The sequence below is a fragment of the Sphaerodactylus townsendi genome, linkage group LG09, assembly GCF_021028975.2.
Source record: "Sphaerodactylus townsendi isolate TG3544 linkage group LG09, MPM_Stown_v2.3, whole genome shotgun sequence".
Taxonomy (NCBI): domain Eukaryota; kingdom Metazoa; phylum Chordata; class Lepidosauria; order Squamata; family Sphaerodactylidae; genus Sphaerodactylus; species Sphaerodactylus townsendi.
The window spans coordinates 90,538,564-90,557,434 of NC_059433.1; the positions used below are offsets into that span (position 1 = coordinate 90,538,564).

At 42.0% G+C, this 18,871-nt stretch overlaps 1 protein-coding gene across 2 annotated transcripts in view; it reads right to left on the bottom strand.

The window, feature by feature from the left end:
- The window catches only part of NECAB1 (N-terminal EF-hand calcium binding protein 1), a 63,914-nt gene that overhangs the window by 15,571 nt on the left and 29,472 nt on the right, over positions 1 to 18,871 (bottom strand). For both annotated transcript variants that reach the window (XM_048508495.1, XM_048508494.1), the window contains exons 5-7: positions 16,416 to 16,513; positions 7,013 to 7,149; positions 4,877 to 4,989 (exon numbers count right to left, since the gene is read on the bottom strand). In XM_048508495.1, coding sequence (XP_048364452.1) covers positions 4,877 to 4,989; positions 7,013 to 7,149; positions 16,416 to 16,513 — 348 coding nt within the window. The remainder of the gene's footprint in view (positions 1 to 4,876; positions 4,990 to 7,012; positions 7,150 to 16,415; positions 16,514 to 18,871) is intronic.

The following is an 18,871-nucleotide window of genomic DNA, read 5'->3' on the forward strand; positions in this document are numbered from 1 at the left end:
GGGGGCAGGAGTTATATCCTTATCAGTAGGACAGGGGAGATGTAAGAAGTGATTGTCAGCAGGGAAGGGCCAAAACAATCTGTAGCTGGAGGCAGAATAGTTTAGTTCAGCCTGAAAATATTAGAAAGATCATTTTGCCCAAGGCAACCCAAAGCTTTGCAAAGTGTCACGTTAAAAAAAGAATATTTTTCAAAATTTTGTACAGAAAAAGAAAGAGGATAGCATCAGAAAACAGAAGACACAGCTAGAACAGTGTAGGCAAAACACATAAAATGGGCAGAAAGTTCTGCATGGCATAGACTCCTATAAAAACCAATCATGGTATGATCTAGAAGTGCAAGATCTTCCTAGTGCTGAAAGTGCAGAGACTAAATCCCTTTATTATGATGATCTTTGGTTATACAAAAACCAACCCTCTTTCTAATCTTTCTGCCCTTCAGTTAAGTACCAACAGATGGACATAACAGTATGGGGTGAGGTCTTGGGAAATTGGGATGACTGTGACCTGTCTAAAAAATGAGCACTATGCAGGTAGGTCCAGCCTTTGTGCAACACTGTTCAGCTCTATCTCTGGCCACAGCTGCAGTTTTTAACCCTGCTTATGTATGAGTTGAATTGTGACTTCCCAAACAGAAAATGTGGGAAAAGTTGGCTGATTCTTAAACATGTCCTGAAGTGCAACTGGAGATGACTGTGACTGACTGTGTACACAGCGATCGTTGTTCCTTTCCTGCTTACCATCTTGCATTCAACTTAGACAAGAAGCTGGCAGGCAAGGAAAAATTACCCAGTGGTGGGATCCAAAAATGTTAATAACAGGTTCCGATGGTGGTGGGATTCAAACAGTGGAACCGCCGCACACACGCACCTCCAGTCCCTATTGGGCAGGGAGGTTGCTTTAGTAACCCCTTCTCGGCACTCAGAAAAAATTAGTAACCACTTCTTGAAAAGTGGTGAGAACTGGTTGGATCCCACCTCTGAAATTACCCATCGCATGCACCAGTTTCCCATTTAAACCGGGCTTTCCATTTTTACACGTGCACATTAGCACAAGAGACACAAGAGACATCTGTAGCCTCAGTGGCAGAGAACTGGCCTAAGCAGTGCATGTGCAGTGGAGTTATAACTGTAGTCACCCAATTTAAATAAAGCATTGGGTTCATACCACCTTCACTCCGAAATCAAGCCTGTTCTGTTGTGACAGAATGAAGATGCTAGTGCTGTTCATCTCTCTGTCTATTGTTGCAGTTCTTTATCACTCCTTCCTAGTGATTTATTTACAGATATATATGATTTATTTTGTTTCAAGTGTGCTAAAAGATAGGTGATATTGATAATGGGTTGCATCCAGCAAATCCATTTTGCTGTTGGTGGCACTTTCTTCCAAGTTTTCCCTCAGAGGAAGAAACTCCATATGTCATATGTCCATATGTTGTGAAATCGTACCAAATTGTACTGCCTCGTCTGTGATTGTTTTTATAAGGGAGGCTATATGTTTAGTTGGATCTTGTTGAATCACTGTGTAGAGTTTGGTATCTGATAGTTGTCTAGCTAACAGTGTTTTTGTTAGTGTTAGTATAACTCAGTAACTGCTGGGCCAATTCCTCTGAAAATTCCCACCCACTATAGTCAGCCAGGCGAGAGTGTTTTTAGATGTTCACATACCTGAAATTTCACACCTGGCCCAGGTAAAACGCCTTTTTCCTGGCACTCCATGGTGAAGGACATGCAGCTGCCTGTGTGTAACTGTCACCCTTAGAATGTTCGTGCTGCTTAGAATTTTCACTCAGACGGCCAGATATGAGCAGTGGAAACAGTACGTAGGCAGTAACTCCGGTGGAAGTGAAACACATACACACACATACACACGAGGGAGAGGGAGGGAGGGGTGGTATGCAAGGGAAGAGAGGGAGGGAGAGGAAAGGGACGGAGGGGGAGTCATGCAAGGGAAGAGAAGTGAGAGAGGAGAGACAGTGAGGGGTGGCATGCAAGGGAGGGGAAGCAGGGAGCCCAGCATCTTGATATGACCCACCCACCCTAGAGGAGGGAAAGGGAAGGGAGGGAGGGGGAGGGGTGGCATGCAAGGGAAGAGAAGTGAGGGAAGGAAGAGAGTGAGGGGCGACATGCAAGGGATGGGAGGGAGGGGCCAGGCACCCTAGATTCCCTGAATACTTTGGTTACAGTTAAGAAAACCAGGCACACATTACTCAGGAGTAAGCTCGGTAAAGCAACCGCGACATACTTTGCATGGCTGCGTCGCGCCCCTCAGAGGGTTCCTCCTAAGCGACACCCATTGCCACCAACCAAACTTACTCCCAGGTAAAGGATCATGACCAGCCAGCCTAGATGTGTGGGAGAGGTGCCTTTCCATTCCCCACACCCAAGGAATGCGGGCACACACATCAATGAATAGCACAGTATCAGGCTGTGTGTTTGCATGAGCACGTACTGCTGGCCTCTGCAATTGATTTGCTGCTACTGTTCCTTTCCCATTTCACCACAATAAGCCACAGCAATGCGTGGCTGGGCCCCGCTAGTATATTTCTAACAGATAGTCTGACTTATCTTGGATAACAATCCCGCCTCCTTTATCCGCTTCTTTAATGACTACTGAGTCATCTTGTCCTAATTTCATCAAAATTTGCCTTTCATTATATGTATATATAGTATATTTTGCAGAAGTTTCCATTTTCATTATACCTTCATGTATTAGCCTTTCAAAAGTAGATATTGCATCATTTTGAATATTAGGTATAAAGGTTGATTTCCCTTTAAATCTGGTCAAATCATAGTCAATGGTTTGACTTTGCATAGCTTTTTCTCCAAAAAAAATGCTTTTAATTTAATATTTCTTATAAGTTTATATGCACGTCTGATAGTCATTATAAACTGGAGTTTATCCTAAGCCTAAGTTTAATACTCATGTTTCTTCTACTGTTAATATGCGGGAAGATAGATTTAGAACTATGTTGTTTTTCTGTTCCTCCAAGACGTTCTACACAATCCATATTTCTGCTCATTACTCTGCTTGACAGGAATATATATTGTATATACCTGTTGCCCTTCAGAAAGTTGCTTCCTCCAGCCCCTGAGAGCTTATAAAATCACAGAGATGAAGAGCTGGGTATAGGTAGGAAGTTTTCTAATCATTTACCCTTGCCCCATGATTCTTCATGATTCCTTGTTCCTGCTAACTGCTATCTGTATTCACCATCACATGCTTGATAGAAATCAGCAGTGTTGTCATCTTCCAATGAAAAAAAGACTGCGGGAGTGGTGCGGAAATGTCATTTCCCTTCACCAGAGGTGACAGCTTGTGCAAAGACATTGGATCCTCTTTTTAGTACGTGCCTAACCTCCATTCCACCCATTGCTTGTGCAGTGAAATTATTGTTTGAGGAGGAGCAAGATGACCTGTGAAATAGAGAGAGCTGAACAAACAAGGCAGCAGTCCTGCTTCGTGCATCTTCTTTCTCTTTCCTCCCACCAGCCAAAAGATATTTTAAAGAGCAACTTGAACTTAACTGCACCTGGAGCTGGCTCAGATTATGCTAGAGCCTATCCATGTAAAGGCAACTCTTCCCTTCGATAAATATAAAATGCAGAAGTAAATGCAGTAACTGCTGCCCTTTACATGAAGAAGATGCTACTGTTCCTTTGGGTACATATGAGAAGAACAGCTCATTTTAGAGGGGGGAGCTGGAAAGAAAGATGATTACCACTCAGTGCCTATGGGCAGCCCAGGGGTGTAGCTTTCTAAAACAATACCCGGGGCTCACCCTGGGTGCCATTCCCTCCCCTTCATAGCTACAGGCTGTGCCATTCTGAACTCCATGTGGAGATCGGGGCATCTGGCCCTGCATTCGAATTCCATGTGGGGCCAACTTTGCTGGCTGGCGTTTAACGGCCCCTCTGCCCTGCACTCCCCAGGAACATGGGGCAGAGTTGAAAAGGGGGCATGGGGCTGGGGCACAGTTGCAAGGGGGGTATGGCCCTGCAATGCACACCCCAGGAAGTGATGCCTGGGTTCTAATTCCGCCCGACATACCCCTCACTACACCAGTGGGCAGCTCAATTGTACACAGCTTCAGCCAACTTACAGCAATGGGTTGCCAGGGATCCCACGATCATGCTTTCCTGCAAGGCCTCATACCTGTGCCTCACATCTCCAAAGAAGGTTCAGCCTAAAAGTCAGCATCCTCTGTTGACCTTTCTTTCATTCTAGGTGCGCAAGGACTGGAACTGTACAACCCACTGCGCCACTACATTTTTTTCAAAGTGTACATCTTAAGATTTTTATGCCTCTAAAAACAAGCATGGATGCAACGACGAGTGTTTGGAAGTTTTTGCGCCATGTGTTTAATGCCGCTCATCAAACAAGTACAAATGGCTATAGCAGAAGCGGAGCGAGAGGGAACTGCACCCAGAGCGCGCATTCGTCCTGCGTCCCCAGAATGCCCCTGCCCTGCCTGGAATGCCCCACCACACCCCTGCCACATCATAGCCACACCCCTGCAAGGTGTGCGCCTGGGGTATCGCACCCCACCCGGTTCCCTGAGTGCTATGCCACTGGGCTATAGCTCCCACCAAGGAAGACTTGCGGGAACCCCTGGATTGGCTTCTGAAAAATGACCTGATGTATCGTCTATATTTTATTAAAATTAACTCGCTGTTTCACTTCATGGGTCTTGTTAGACTATGATTTAAAGAAAAATGCTTGTTTTTATTTGCATATTTTAAACATTTTATTTATTTATTTATTTGTTTATTATATATAATAGGCAGGACCTCCCCTGTTGGGCTCGGGGTGGTTCACAACATGATCTAAAATACAGTGAATAAACAAGACGTGCATCCATCTCTTTTACAGTGTTACCTGAGTTAAGAAGTGGGCTGACTGGAGAAAAACTGTTGTTCCTCTGGAGTCTTCGGCTCGATCGTCTTCCTGGCTGCTGAATTGTGAGCACCTCTGGCTTTGTTGCCACTTGTCTTGAAAATAAAAAGAACCTCTCTTTATTCTGATTATATTTTCAACCCAGCCACAAATATTCCACCTGCTCAACTGCACCTGTATACAATACTTAAAAAGGTATTTGTATTGGTAAACACAGAGAATTAAAATGAAGGAAATTAAAAACACAAGCAAGTCAGAAAATAAATTAGAAGATACATATTATTATTTTCTGTAGTGTGGCTCTGCACTTAAATAGTTTATGGAGTCAGCATTTAAAGCCACATTGGAATAGTAATTGACACCCTTTTGCTTGGATGGCTATATTTGACCAGTAGAAAACCCCCCTCAGATTTCCAAAAATACACTTTTAGAGGTAGAATTCTGCAATGATTCTTGCCTAACAGTAGCTGGGGCTTAGCATCACTTACACATTTTGGACCAGTCAATAGATGATAGCTTTGAAGCTGGCCCTTCCCAGTGTGTTGCTAAAAACAAATTAGACATGAAAGAAAATTATGTAACTAAAGTGTGTAACTAAGGACAAATTAGCCATGAAAGAAATTATCCAACAAAACCAAGGCCATTTCTGCACGGCCAAAAAACAGTGCCCTAGGGACAGAAAAAACACTGTCCCTGGAGTGCTGTTCACACAGGAGGTGCTGCTGCATCGCAGCACCATTGTCCTCACCCCCCCCCCCAAGTGGTGCAAAGACGCCATTTTCAAACCTCATTTGGGGGGCAAGGTTTTTGGAATACCCCGGCTTCCACCCATTGAATCATGAATCATGCTGAGAATGTGGGAATAGGGATGGGATAAATTGCCATCTGTGCATTTTAAATGGTTGTTTAAATTCTGTGAATTTAAAATTGTATTAGATTGTTTTATTGTTATATTTATATTTGACATTGATGTACCACCCTGAGCCCTCCTGGGGAGGGTGGTCTAAAAATGGAAACAAACAAACAAATAAATGCCGATGTAGCCCCGCAAATCTGGCTGTACGGAAACAGCCATAGATGTACTTAAAATGCATGTTCATCACCCCTAATTTGGCAAAAATATATCAAGGGCCTAAAGGAGATTGTTGGATATGTGGTGATATCAAGGCAAATATTATACTAATATGGTGGGAACGCACGAGAGTGGAAAAATACTGGAATATGATTGCTAAGGTGATCTCTCAAGGTGTAAGGATACAGTCACCAATGTTCCCTGTGGTTTTCCTGTTGAATTGTGAGGATTTCCTTCCAAAAAAAATCCATGAATTTGTGCTCAGCACTTTAACACTGACAAGGTTAATACTTGTTCAGAATTGGAAGAAGAATATAATCACAAAGAAGAAGAAATGGCTGAAAAAATGAGTGCATTCGCCTGTGTGAACTAATCTGCCTATGACATGGTCAAATGTTCAAAAAGTTTGAAAAATTGAATGTTCTGTCCAGAATGAGAGGGTAAATGTGTGCTTGTGATATCAATAGCAGTTCTGCATAGAGTATTTTATATCCTTGTATATATATTGGTTTGTTTTTTAACTTAATAAAAATAATAACAAAGATAGATCCTGAATAGGCACTTTGCTGTCTGGAAGGAAATGCAACATTATTGAAAAAGCAGTGGTTGTGAGCCAAGTCTCAGGCATCTTCTGGAAGAAAGCTTGGTTTTATGGAAATCTCAGGACGCATCTTAATTTACAATTAACCTTAGTCAGTGATACTCAGTTGCTCAGGAGCCACAAGTGGTTCTTCTGAGTTCTGTTCCCAATGTGGTACCTGCCACACATTCCAGGGAAATGGACTATTCCTTTAGAAATTATAATTATTTGATCACTACTAGGAGATAAAACTTTTAGAACACAACTCAGCTTTCTCATAATGATTGTATCTAGGTTGTATAGATGTTTATGAGACTGATCCATGATCTACAGAGTGAGTACTACTGCTCTACGTGTAACAAATGCTCTTTTAAAAATTGCAAGGTCATGTAAACCTTGTACCGTGCATCAGTTGACACAGAACCACTCGGACACACTGTCATTGTGAGAAAATAATCTCACTCACTTTTCTTGACGGGTTTGTTCCTCAGTAGTTTCCATGGCACACTCTAGGGAGTTGTGGAGAGATTGGAGCTGATTCAGTGTTTCTTTCAACAAAAAGCGAGTCACAAACTGTTCCAGCTTAGAAGCCTCCTGATAATTCTAAGAGTGAAAGAGACACCAGCAGACAAAAGAAACTTCTTATTTCACATCCAAGCCATTTTCTCCCTCAAACAGTTGACCATTATTCCTAATGCACAATCTCATAGTGAAACAGATGTACTATGATTCCAAAGAGATTTCTGCTGTATTGTTCCAAAATAGAAACATGTGTTTAGGTGGGGGGTGGGAGGGCATGCCAATATATTTTTAACCTGTGTGCCACCAGAGAACTACTAATGTTTGACCCCGGCTTTCTTGATCCTAATCAAACACTCTGCTATACACTGCATATCTATATTTCACTGCTTTGGTCTCACCTCCTGCCAGTCTCTACTCAAAGAAAGAAATACTACTCTGCTTGTGCACTATTATAAGTGACTAAATAGCTTACCTCATGACCTAGTAGTCAGCCTTCTTGGGACACCAGAGGCTTCCCAGCCATGCCAAGCCCTAACACCTACCATGCAAGGTAAAGAGGCATGTGAACATGTGTAAGAGGCAGAAGTCAGTAGTATTGTCATAAAGCTTGTCACCATCAAGACCCTGTTGAAAGGGGAGTCAGATTATAAGTCTCAAATTATTCAGGATCCTAGCTTCAGAAGCCTTCTTTTCTTTCTCTTACATAAACATCATTGTTATTAGAGATTCCTCAATCAAGGTAACATCTTTCAAATATATTTTTCTAAGCAATACCCTATTCTATCCCTGCCAGAAGATCAAACAGTTGTTGCTATGCCAAATGTGAGGCCACTTACAAATCATCCATGTTAATTATGTACTGTACCTAGAAGTATTAAAGACATCACCTGAATTTATTTTGCATCTAAACACATCGATCAAGCTTGCCATATGCCAGTCCAATTAGCTGCCATTTCTACAGCAAGCAGAAAATCCTGGCAGGATAGATTGTCTGTCATTCCCTTTGGCTCCAGACACCAGTTGGGTGTGAAAGCATTTGCAAGGGCCTTGTTGAAAATGACAGAACTCATTTATACCAGTAAGGCTAATTTCATCCTCTCCCTGAATTATTTGACAAGCCTGCTCTAATTGGATTAAAGCAGCTATATCTGGCGAACCTAATTTCATTGCTGGGAGCTCTGATTCTTGGTGACACTAGGTTAGAACAATTCGTTAGAATGGTGTCATGATAAGCAATCGAATTCAGCGTTGCCAGAAGACACCCAGCAGGTTAACATGACCGGCTAATTCACAGCATTCTTGGTAACAAATTAATAAAATATAGGCAACGGCATTATCAGAAGACCTGCCTTGCTAATATTTATTTAGCTGACAAAAAACTGTTTCACATAGATGAGTTATCGAAGGCTGTTCAAATTCTGTCAAAGTTACAGTCATGAACAGAGGTTCTGAAGATCTTGTTTGGGGACATACTAGCAGACTTGAGGGACCCTTTGGTAAGCTTCGTCCCCCACACATCCAAGATATTCAGGGAGTCATTTGGAAAAATAATCTTCAGGCAATTAATTTCATCCAATCATAGAAAGTTATTAATAAACTATTACACATAAAAGAAAATTGAAGTGTAAAAAAAGGAGGGCATATTAGTTAATGTGTCAAATTAGTACAAAGATAAGGAATTAGAAAGCTTTATTTTTATTTTTTTTAAAAAGACATGCTTTGTGTACTGTGGTAAAACAGAAGCTAGGAACTCCTTATCTAAGCCAGTGAGGGAATATTGAGTTTTCAAGTTACCAGATCTCAACAAAAAGACTTTTTCCCCAATTCTTTTGTCAACGCCCAAAGAGAAAAATCCTTTTACAATCTCTTTTTTTTTCTTGCTGTCAACTAAAAGGTGGGTGAGAATACAGTACTTAGTTCTGGTTTTGATTTTTAAAACTCTAAATGTTCAAACATCAAGGTAGACTGCCTTCCTTCATGAGTCTACTATATGCTTAAATTCTCTAGAGTTAATGTTGTGTTCCCCCACCAGTGGATGTACAGTAATTGACAGACACTCCAGGGCCTCTTTGGTGGTGGCATCAAGGTTTCTAAATTCCTTTTCCGGGAAGATCTGTCTTCAGTCACTGCTATTGGAACATTTCCAATACAATTTGTTTTATAGAGTCTCTGTCAGACTGAAGATTCTGCATACTGGCAGACATAGCCTTCACATTACTGGCAATCTCCATGATCTCTGATTTTTCACAGTAGTTTTCTTCCAAACCTTTCCAAAGATTACAAGCAGCTTTGCAGCTCCTAATAAGCCAATTCTCCTCATTCTCTGTTCTTGAATCCAGGAGATAGCATGCTTTGGAATCAGTCATTTTAAACAGTTCCAACACATGGGGAGGGGGGGGGGTCATTGCTTGCTCAATCACATGGGAAAGATTCTGAATAACAAGAGCATGCTTCATAAGAAATTCCCAGATCAAAACATTTTGCTCATCTGAGAGCAGGTAGAGAGGGACTGATTGCCAAAGCATATTAGTTTGGGGTTTGTACTGCACTCACGTTTGTTGAAACAGTAGTTGCTGAGAGACTTACCCTCTCTTCCTGCGTAGCTCAGTCAGGACGAGGGGACATGCCCCCGTGGCCCTGGCAAAGCCCTGGGGGGCAGAGGGCAGGAGGCGTGTCCCCGTATCCCCATGGAACTATGCAGGAAGAGGAGATAAGTTTCAAAAACAAAAGCGGAGGGCTGGAAACAGTGCCTTCAACCCTGTGCTGTTTGCTCTGCACTGGATGCGGAAGCCACTGTTTTCTAAAAGACTTGTTGAGCAAGTCAGCAAAACACCGTTTGGAGGGAAAGAGTGGTGCTGCCTCGATTTGGAGGCAGCAGCCGTGCAAAGTTTCCTTCCCAAATGATGATGTTGTGGCTGTTTTTATAAAGACCTTGAAGAAATGCACCTAATTGCCTTGTTCTGGAGGGGAAATATTTCCAGGTTGGATAAACAAAGAAACAGTAGAAGACCTGTTATTGATAAGAAAAAGAGAGTGTAATTATATAAAAACTTTGTATGCGTTTCTATATTAAAAGCTGTTGGTATTGATTTAATGTGGAAGCATGATTATTCCACAAAATCTAAGTTCTGGCGTCATCAGCCTCCATGGGGTAAACAGTGGGCAAGAAATCAAAGGAAGCCCCAGGAGTCCTCGCTATACCATTATCCAGGAAAAAACTCCATTCAATACACAAAAGGAAACATTTGCAGCTCCAGATCGCTTGCTTCCCAGCATCCATTCTTGATATTTTTTCATTAATCTTGCAGCTGTTGGCCTTCGGGGCCATCATGCTTATAAATATAGTAAATACCAAACATTGCACAGATGCACTATTCCACAGTTGCTATGAAATTATTAGAATTTAAAATACTTGTTGCAGCAGCAGTGGCGTAGTGGTTAAGAGCAGGTGTACTCTAATCTGGAGGAACCGGGTTTGATTCCCTGCTCCACATCTTGAGCTGTGGAGGCTTAACTGGGGAATTCAGATTAGCTTGTGCACTCCAACACACGCCAGCTGGGTGACTTTGGGCTAGTCACAGCCCTATCTACCTCACAGGGTGTTTGTTGTGAGGGGGGAAGGGAAAGGAGATTGTCAGCCCTTTGAGTCTCCTTACAGGAGAGAAAGGGGGATATAAATCCAAACTCCTCCTCCTTCTCCTCCTCCTCCTCCTTCTTCTTCTTTAGTAGTATTTGGGAAGATAAGATGCGACTGTTTGCTTGGTATGATGGGACAATTAGTGTTATTATGAAATCTAGAGGTGGAGTGATCTGTCAGGTAGTACAAAAGAACTGATAAATGTATTAATTAAAAAAAATATGTTAAGTTTGGCCAAGACATGGTGACGTGCTCTGTAAGTTGCCCATGCAGAATTATGCTAGATCAGGGATTCCACAATGTGCTGCCCATGGGTGCCGCAGCACCAGCTGACAATTTTCCTAACACCTGCCAAGTATTTTTAGGAACTGGGTGGGTCCAGGTAGGGCTTCTGTCCAGCAAGGCTTCTCCTTGACTACTGGAGATTTGACTGGCTGTTCATTTTTTCAAATGTTGCTTTGGCAGCAGCTGCCACGGTAGCAGAAAGATCTGCACATTTTTACTGAAGTTACTCTGCAACAATCACTTTGTGATCTTTTGTGGCAGCTATTTTTGGTAGCCATTTTGTTGCTGCAAACGTCATACAGAAGTTCAAATGCCTCCATAGGTTTAAAAAGAATGGAGACCACAGTACTAGACGATGGCATTGTCCCTACCTCTCCCTTCTCCCTGCAGCCTTCTGTGCCCTTGCAAACTGCGTTCCTTTTTAAGTCCCAGGTATAGTATAAGGGAGGGGCAAAATGGAGGAGTCTAGACTGGGAAGGGAGACTGGCAAGGATCACTCTCCCCTTCTTTACTAATGACAATGCCTATTCTGCCTGCAGAACAGCTTTTACAGAAGTGGAATGGCAATTTAGGATCTAACTCTTAGAGTCATCCTAAAAAAAATAGATGCACTCAAGATATGATTATGGTGCTGAAAAAGCAAAGGGTAACTCTCTCTCCAATATACATATGAACCCCATTTTGCTACAATATTGGCTATGGTCCAGAAGGTTCCAGGTTCAATTCCTGGCATATGCAGTTTTGGAAGGGATATCTAGTAGAAACAATGGGAGAACTGTTTTGTCAAAGGCTTTCAAGAGTGGAATCAACTGGTTCGTGTGGATTTTCCGAGTTGTGTGGCTGTGGTCTGGTAGTTTTTGCTCCTAATATCTATGTCTTGCATTGATGGAAGAACTCTTAGCCTTTGCTCTGCTTATCTGAATAGACAGTATTTACATTCGATCAGTGTTTTGACTCATTTTTATGCAGTGTTATTTCATGCATCCATTTTCATTTCCATGGTAGGGCATACTAATCTCCTGGATCTCTGGTTTAAAATGGGATGCCAGTAGTAAGGATGGGAATGTTCACAGTCTGAGAGGTCCTGGGAAGTAGCTGTTAGACAGACTGGACTGTACTAACATCCAATAGTCTTATTTAGTATATGATAGTTTTCTCAGTACTTTATCCAGGAATAAAAAGCTAAGGGAAGCCATTGAACCAAATGTACTATCTGGCCAACATAGTCTTTATATTGGCATAAGAGATCAATTTAAAAGAACTTCACTCATGGCATCAAGCATACCTTGGAAGTAATATCCACTGAAATTAACATTCAGTGCACATTTGTGTCCAAGCAGCTGTACACACAGATTTGAGCTGTAAAACCTTATACATGAAAAAAAAACTTTGTTAAAGGCATGCAGACATCATTCTAGATGGCAATCTATAGTGAAAGGGAAATGCTTAGAATTAGTTCTTATTCAGGATCAGCAACTTCTGTTTATATTATCCAACTTATGACCCAAAAAGAATAGTCTGACTTTATCCAGCCAGAACTGTTTCGATTGCTGCTGAGTGACAGAAAAGCAATAAAATACATCTCCACAGCAATTTATTTCCCTGTACCTTCTACACAGTCAGTATTGCATATTGCATTGTAACCAAGGGGAAGTATTGGAGGTGAAAAATGTGGGCAATGAGCTAAATTAAATTTGTTAGTTTGGGAAATGTGTGGAATTAACTGAATACTAGCTCTCCAACTGCAGGAGCAGCAGACAAAATGAGATTCCAAGAGATAAAACTAAATACTAATTAAAATAGAAATAATAAGTTATACCCGTGATAGCAGAAAAATTAAATGCAGTGCCAGAAGCCAATCTAATATAACCTTTTGTTAGAATGGAGGATTTCATTCATTTTTTTCATCACTTGGGCTGGAAAAGATACACATAGTGAGTTGGCCACACTTTTAGAAGGATTCCTGAACCAAATGAAATGTCCATTGACTTTTGTGCCTTATGGGCAGATCCAGAGGGGGAAGGGCCAAAACCGCATATGAGAGTGGCACAGGGCTGTGCTGGCACATTTGCCCCCTCCACCAACATAAGAGGCACCTATGCCAGTAGAGAGAGCAAAGACACCAATGTCTAAGCATCCCACAACTCTGTGGTGTTCAAACCCAGCAGTGGGTGCCACTGGGGAGCTATGCTGATGTCTGGGCAGATGCCAGTGCATGAGGTTGGCAGACCAAGGCATTCTTAGAGGTGCAGCCCACTTTATTTGGCTTCCTCATGCCCTTTAGAGCCAGGAATGCCTTGGCACAAGCCTTGGACCTTCAGCCCTATGGAGGGCTTTCCAGGTGGCTGGTTTTTTCCTTTTTGCTGCCTTCCCGCACTGCCTGGAAGTCCTCTAGAGGCAGTGTGGCAGCGTGGCAGTGGCATCATCCCTGGCAGCCAGAGCCCTGTGGACTGGCTGCCCATTTTTTTACTTCACAGGGGAAGTGAAGAAGAAAGGAAGGGACAAGTGGGGATAGAATGACTTAGAAGATGTACTTGCCAGGTGTATGTGCCAGCCAGAGCACCTAGCCTGTGTTCCCACAAACAGCATTGCTCCCAACTTTTATTCAGGAACCCAGCCTTAGTGTTGATAAAACCAGTTGGAGTGGCAGCCAAAAGTGCCTTCTAACAAACTGCATTTGGTTTGCTGGTTATTTCTTTTATTAGACTCAGCTGCCCTGACTGTGCTCATTATGCACACTTGTGGATGGATTACTGTAGTGTACTCCGTAATGAAATGACATTTCATTCAACTATTCTGTGTATGAATGTTCTACTTTGCTTTGTGAATCTTGGGTTATTTTGGGAATGCTCAGGGATTAAGTTCAAACTACTATTACTGGTAGTCTGGTCAGTTCTCCCCAACCACTTTCTCAGTTCCTTCTGACGTTCATGTTGCAGTTTAGTTGCTACAAAGGCATCATACGCCAATGAAGGCGAGTCAAGAGATGCTGCAAGCATCCATTTTATTCACTGTGGCTTTTAATGGGTGTAGGCTGCAGGCATTTGGATATAAATATTTAAATAAAATAAATACAAATAATTTGGTGTTTCTGTGGAGAGCTTGCTCCATAATCACACAGATAGCTCACTAGCTTGGGGTAGGGCAGGCTCTCATGCTACATAATTAGAGGCACAGATTACCAGCTTGAGCTATTCTAGCTATTGGGCTTTAGTTTGATGGAAGAAGCAGAGAAATGCCTTGCTTTCAGCCAACAGTAGCACATCTGAAGATGGGTTGGGTGAGGATCAGTTTAGAATACAGGCAGAACCAGCATGGTGTAGTGGTTGCAGTGACAAAGGGAGGGGGAACTGCGCCCGGAGCATGAACTGCCTGCACGCCCCCTCCCGCCCCACCCCTAAAATGCTCCGAAATGCCCCTGACATGCCCCATCCCACTTCCAACATGCCGCTGACACACCCATGTCCCCCACGTGACTGCAATGGCAGCGTGCGGGGCGAGCCGTCCCAATTGTCCCCATTCCAGCTATGCCTCTGAGTGGTTAAGAGCAGGTGGATTCTAATCTGGAGAACTGGGTTTGATGCCCCACTCCTCCACCTGAGTGGCAAAGGCTTATCTGGTGAACCAGGTGTGTTTGGGGTGCAGTGCCTGGGCGCCATTTTGCTCCGGGCACCATATTCTCCCCCTACACTCCTGCACACAAAGCATACCAGTTCTACATCATACATCTTTGGTATGGAGGTACAGGCTCTCAAGGTCAACCATATGCCCTTCCAACCTATATTCTGGGACACAAACTGGGTTAGAGTTAGGGTTGACTATCTCCAGGTGGTGTCTGGAGTTCTCCTGAAATAGGGATCAGTTTGCCTGGAGAAAATGGCTGGTTTGGAAGGTAGTCTCTATGACATTAAGCTCAATTGAAGTTCCCTCCTCCCCAAACTCCACCCTCTTCAGGCTCCACCTTCAAAATCTACAGGTATTTCCTAACCTGGAGCTCACAACCCTAGTTGGAATATTTCACTTTTCTTTCCACACCACTCTATTGCCTTCACACAACTGTTAAATACTTATTACTGAAAGTGTTTTCAGGCATGATTTCAAACCAGTTAGTAGCACGGGGATATAAATATTTTTTATTTGAAATATTTTCACTTGAGTTGAGCTTTTGCTTCCACTTCCAAGAAGTGCTGATCATTTTTGTCAGCTGCAGACTGTCTTTTTTTCTCCTCTTCTCTCCCTTTACTTGGTTACCTTGGATACCAAAGATGAATGATTCATCCAGGGACTTGGCCACACATTTCTCCTCAAGAAAACACACACACTAAATGAGACCTGTATGGCTTTGGAGGGTCTAGTTTCCCCACTGAACTGTTCTAGCGTTCTTTGTTGGTCTGACTCCAAGCTGCACTGCTAAGGTCTGTTAGCCAACATTTACATTTTCTTTCATTGCTTATGAATTAATAAGCCAGGTGTCTGAACAGCTGCTTGGAAAAATACTCAGGGAACCTGATCATGTGAGATGTTGTAATTCCACACCCAAAACTTCCCCCTGAACCTGTACATTGTAAAAAACCTTCTTGGCATTGGCCTCACATATCTCATTAGCCATACCTATGCAGTCAAGATAGGAAGCAATATACTTATATGTATTGTCGGAGGCTTTCACAGCCGGATTCAGCTGGTTCTGATGGGTTTTCTAGGCTGTGTGGCCATGGTCTGGGCCACAGCCCGGAAAACCCACCAGAACCAGTTGAATCCAGCTGTGAAAGTCTTCGACAATACATTGAACACCTCTACGGGGGGGGGGGGGGAATGTTCCAACAGACCCGGAAAATGGAGACACTCTGGATCAAGAAAGCATACTCAGACCACAGCCACAAAGCCTGGAAAACCCACCAGAACCAATATACTTATAGTTCATACTTGGAGATTAAATTCCTATTGTTACCTCAATCTGGGACAGATTGACAATCCCACCACACTGGTCAGGTTCATCCAATCTGGCCAGTTTGATCCATGCCACAACAACCTCAAAGCTAGTGCATACTGTTTCCTGCTTGCCTTCCTACTGTTTGCCTGTACCATATATCTGCCCCTGGACAGTTCTATGCCCTGCTCATCTTTCTTCTTCGGCCTGGAGAAATGGTGGTGATAATCTGGCCTCCTTTCTGGTCTACAAATTCTATCCTAGCCTGTCTACTTTGCTTACAGCCTCTCTGATCCTGCATATAGCAAAGAATGTCTTACGCTGGTTTAGGTTAAGAACCAGGAGGTGAAACTCCATCATCTGAAGCTCATACTGGGACTGATCATGTTCATTAAGCATTACAGGCAGATATGTTTCTGGATAAAGCAAGTTCCCATATACATGAGCCATGATCACCATTGCACTCTTAACATGACAATAAATAAAACTCCTCCTTACTCTCTTTGTTTTGTCCATTGCCTTCAGAATAGATATATTGAGGTCTTCCAAAGCAGACAGCACATTTTCATATTCTCCCAGGTGATGTGAAAAATATTCTAGAAGAATTAGAAATTCACAGTTCAAAAACAAGAAATGATCCAGGAATTAAAACACAAGTATTAAACAAACGTATTGTAATAAACATATGGATCTGACTTCCAATGGGATATTGGAATTCAGATTAGTACAGTACAGTAAACCTTTATTAGGCATAAATAATTCTACATACAGTATGTTCGTTTCATAAACAACCATACAACAAGGCATCCAATACACTAAGTTAGGATAAATTATGCACAAACTTTCTGGAGACCTATTGTGATATCCATATGTTAATTAAAGCTGATATAAACAACTTCTCATGAGCCTCAGACATTAAATCAATGTAATTTAGATGATTTGATACATCGAGGGACACATTTTAGTACCGCTCTTTTGGAGGATATTACTTCCGCCAGGATATGTGAAGCTTAACCCTAAAGGTTATCTCAGAGAGATGCATCACTTGAGTAAATACTTCACTACATAGAAGCCGTAAGGCAAATTTGCTTCTTATCTTTTGATAATCGGGTTTATATAGTGACTACTGTGAGGTGCAGGGGTGAAGCTGACATTCTAGGAGGATATGCTTGTATTGTATCCACGAGCATTTACAGAGCATGTGGGCATCGCTCTAGTCAGCAAATAAAACACCTTATGAAATCTCCCGATTGTAAATCTCTTTGGAAGGAAAGGCATTTACTCTGGCAAGCATAAATGCTCATGACTTGTTGGCTTAATTTGTGATGGACCGTCGAGGACTACAGAGGCATTTTGCTACATTCTTCCCATGTAGTATGGGTAGGTTTTAGAAAGTCTGGAGAGCATACTGCAGGTTGTACTGGGTGAAGGGACTGAAATTCCATATCAATCAGTCTTTGGCTGAGCAATCTAAATATATATTCCTCGCTAAGAGGTTCGAGAAATTCCGAAGAGAATCCTAGAGTTCTTATTTTGGATTCGATATGGAAACAGCAAATCCAGGATATGCTCAAGTCGGGTCCAGATTTAAAATAGGAGAATAAATTTTGAACTTTCCTTTTACTCCTAAAGGAATGCATTTTAGCCAAAGAAAATTTAAAAAGCATAATCCAAGCTTTAGCTTTCTAATAGAGGTGTATACCCAGTTCTGCATAGATCAACCCTATTCAGGGACACATTTTGGAACACTCCAAGATTTTCCTGTTGCAAAGGAGGCAAGACTGTATTTTCTCAATATTAGAGTCAAACTCCTGTAGCCAAAGTTGCGAACCATACAGAAGGGATGAAATTATTTTTGCTTCAAATATTCTTACAGCTGCTGGAACAATTTGGTTACCTTTGGTGTAAAAGAATTGTGTAATTAAGGAAGCTGAGGAACTAGCAGTTCTAATTATGGAATTCAGATTGTATATCTGAAGAAGGCTAGAATGTTTTGTCTAGGGCTACCTAGCAAGTTCATTTATTTTATGATATTCATGCCCCACTTTTCTCCCCAAAGTAACTTACAATGTTTTTTTCCTCTCCATTTTATTTTTACAATAGCCCTGTGAGGTTAGCCTGAGAGAGAACAACTGGCCCCATGTCATTACATGAACTTCAGTGGCACAGTGAGGATTTGAACCAAAGCAAAGTAAACCAAAAAAAATGGGAGTAAGGGGGAAGGAATCTCTCACAACCATAGATAAAATATATCAATTTCTGTCCTCATTTGGAGATTTCAGACTGAATGATCCTCAAATGTTAAAATGGCTATCATATCTAACAGGGCTTTTGAGTCCTCATTTCATAGCATTTGTTTGGGCTTCCATAGCCTAACAACTTTGAACTATACTTGAGAGCAGCAGTGTTGGAATTTGACTTGTAAATGGGTATCTTTGACAGCTTTGATAGGGTGTTTTTGGAGTGACCAGATACAGCAAAAGTTCTTTATTTTTAACTGCTGTACACAACAGAAAGGGGGGGGGGGATTTCAATCCAGTAACAACAGGTAACCCGAAAGGTTGACCTCTCCTCTCACTCCCCAAACTATAACAGCAGACTGGATAACAATGGGTCCCTGCAAAAAAAAAAAATAGACTAAGCTTTAATTCATTGTCAGTCATTAAAAATATGCTTTAAAGCCAAATGAATTTTGACCAGCAGGCTTTTCTCAATGGTATAAATTGTAAAATATGCACACCATAAAGTGCAATCATTCAAAATATTAACAATCTGATCAAGCTATAAAACATGTATAAAAACTAGGGGCAGTTCATTAGCTTGATAATCCCCCCTTCATTGTTGGAATAACATAGGACCATCCAGTATCATTTTGCAGACAGTTTTTATTGGGGGTGTGAACCAATTTTTTCTGGTATTTTTCAGGATCAGCTTAAAAAAAAACCAGAAAATTT